Consider the following 2,556-nt stretch of genomic DNA (forward strand, 5'->3'; position numbering starts at 1 on the left):
TAAAAAATGCTGGGTTAAATACAACCCAGTGCTGGGTAAAATAGGGACAAACCCAGCAATTGGGCTGTTTTGACCCAGCGGTTGGGTTAAATGTTTAACCCAAACTTCTGGGTAGTAACCCAACCGCTGGGTCAAAACAGCCCAATTGCTGGGTTTGTCCCTATTTTACCCAGCACTGGGTTGTATTTAACCCAGCATTTTTTAGAGTGTAGGCTATATTTCGGGAGATTTACTTATACCCATATTCGTCTGTCTATTGTTCCTTATACTTGAGGTTGTACATTTAAATTGTTCACACACACACACACACACACACACACAAAAAAAAAAAAAAAAAGATCCCGCCTGAACTTCTTCTGACTGACGTCAGCCCCGCCGCTCCGGACCCCGCGCTGAGAAAAATGCTGCTCTCCGTTGCGCCAAGGACGGGAATCAACCCCTACAACGGATACAACAGCAGAAACAGCAAAAAGGTAACGCAGACGGGCTTTTCTTTGTGTTTGACTCTTGCTTTCCAAAACCAGTGGCTTTCTACGCAGAAGTGTGAGCTGCGGTGTCCTCGACAAATCAACTCCAGCTTTCTGCGGGATCATTGTCTTCTCTAGAGCTGGATACAGCGCGTCTAAAAGACGGCTCAGGGTCGGCTTGGTTTGGTCGGGAATGGCGGCTTTCATAAGTTTCTGGTAATAATAGCTGCATTCGTCGTGTGGCTGTAATCATTCAACTCGTTCACACTCACTCACATTAATACACACATCGATTTCCACGGGTTTACTAGCGAAGTTTCAGCTACCCGCGGAAGAGGAGAACTTTGGTAGGCGAGTAAATAATGGAAAATGTTCTTTCCCACAGGACAGAAAGGTTTGGAAAAATGAAGATACGGATATTATTGATGGACTATTCAAATGTGACTAGAATCAGAAAGTGATCGACATATTTTGTATAGTAGCCTAGTAAAGGAGGGATGCGGATGCTTTGATGTTTGTGTTGCTTTACAGTCGGAACGCGAAAGTTTTCAGCGGTGGGAAAATACAACGCCCCACCCCTTGATAAACCCACCGTGACGCTTTGACTGTCGCGTTGTGGAGTAATAACATGGAAAAAAAAAAAAGTTTCAGTTCAGCGAACTTATCAGGCTGTGTGGGTAATGTTTACGCCTCTTGTGACCGTCCATGTTTGTTAAAGGACCAAAGCAGTAACTTCGACGAACAACGCGACGCGACAAAACTAGAACGCCATGAGCGGAGCAAGCGCGCGACGCAACATACTGTCCGAGAACGTTTACATTTATCACAAACGAAGCGCGTGCAGTGTTGCCACTAGCGTTCCTGTCGCGTCGCGTAGTAGCAGTAGATGGGGTTAAACAGTTACATAATTCAGGATGTGAATGTTCCATTGTTTCCCAGAACTTATCAAATGCGACACAGTAGACTAAATGTCACACACGCTCAAAAGATCAATGCTCTCCTTCATATATTTCCTATAGTTACCAGTAGTTAGTTTATTATGATTCTGAACGTAAAAAAGGCCAACGGTTATATGAATTGACGCCTATATTATCGCACCTGTATATATTTGTGCATATATAGGTGGAGATAAATTATAATTTAATATATAAGCTATTATTGACTTTAAGTTTACGTTTCCTTTATATTCAATTAAGTAATAAGGCATAACAAGGTATGTTTGTTGTCAGTCTATTTCACATTTAAAAATGCAAGCAAGACAAAGAGATTTACATTAGAGTTGGTAGATGCTTTAATCCAAATATGTGTAGCATTCAGGCTATACATTTTATCAGTCCAAGTGTTTGTGAATCGAACCCATGACTTTGGTGTTGGAATGCTGTTCTTCAACCTGTAGAACTGACGAAACTACAGGAGTTTTAAGAACGCAAGCATGATGGTTAGACTTCTGAAGGCTGTTGATGATAGTTGTGCAAGAGTTAAGTGTCTGGAATGTTTGCCGTCACAAACGTTTGTCATCACTGCTGATAGATACACGGCGCATGACGCAGTAGTGCATCACAGTCAGAGAGAACAGAACATCACAGATGAATAATAGAAACTGATTGTAATTTGAGGCTGTCACTTGTTGAATTGCTTTGCACCGATAAATTACCAAATTATTTCATGTCAGTACATCGATTATATATACAAATACAAATTTAAATATAATATATATATATTTATTTATTTAGATTTTTTTTTTGCAAAATACAGTGAAATTTGCTACTCAAGTTCCTCTCTGGGTTTATTTGTTTGGGTTAATTTGAATACTGTGATTTTTTTTTTTTTGAGAGCACTTTCCCTTTATATGGTCATTGAAAACTGAAAGTGAAATGAAAATCTGCTTGCTTTGTGTGTGAAATGCATTAAAAGGATTCACTCAAAAATTTAATTCTGTCATCATTTACTAACCCTCAAGTAGTTCCAAACCTGTATGAATTTCTTTCTGTTGAACACACACACACACACACACACAGACACACACACACACACACACACACACACACACACATGTTGGTTTTTATGGTTTATGAGGACTCTCCATAGG

At 40.1% G+C, this 2,556-nt stretch overlaps 1 protein-coding gene across 1 annotated transcript in view; it reads left to right on the top strand.

Annotated features, from left to right (window-relative positions):
* The first annotated feature begins 238 nt into the window (after positions 1 to 238).
* The window catches only part of rbms2a (RNA binding motif, single stranded interacting protein 2a), a 59,947-nt gene continuing 57,629 nt past the window's right edge, over positions 239 to 2,556 (top strand). Inside the window, exon 1 of the mRNA XM_016442061.1 lies at positions 239 to 473. Within this exon, the coding sequence (XP_016297547.1) occupies positions 402 to 473 (72 nt within the window). The 5' untranslated portion in view covers positions 239 to 401. The remainder of the gene's footprint in view (positions 474 to 2,556) is intronic.

Source organism: Sinocyclocheilus anshuiensis, unplaced genomic scaffold (genome assembly GCF_001515605.1).
Source record: "Sinocyclocheilus anshuiensis isolate Anshui unplaced genomic scaffold, SAMN03320099.WGS_v1.1 scaffold819, whole genome shotgun sequence".
In the NCBI taxonomy this organism is placed as follows: domain Eukaryota; kingdom Metazoa; phylum Chordata; class Actinopteri; order Cypriniformes; family Cyprinidae; genus Sinocyclocheilus; species Sinocyclocheilus anshuiensis.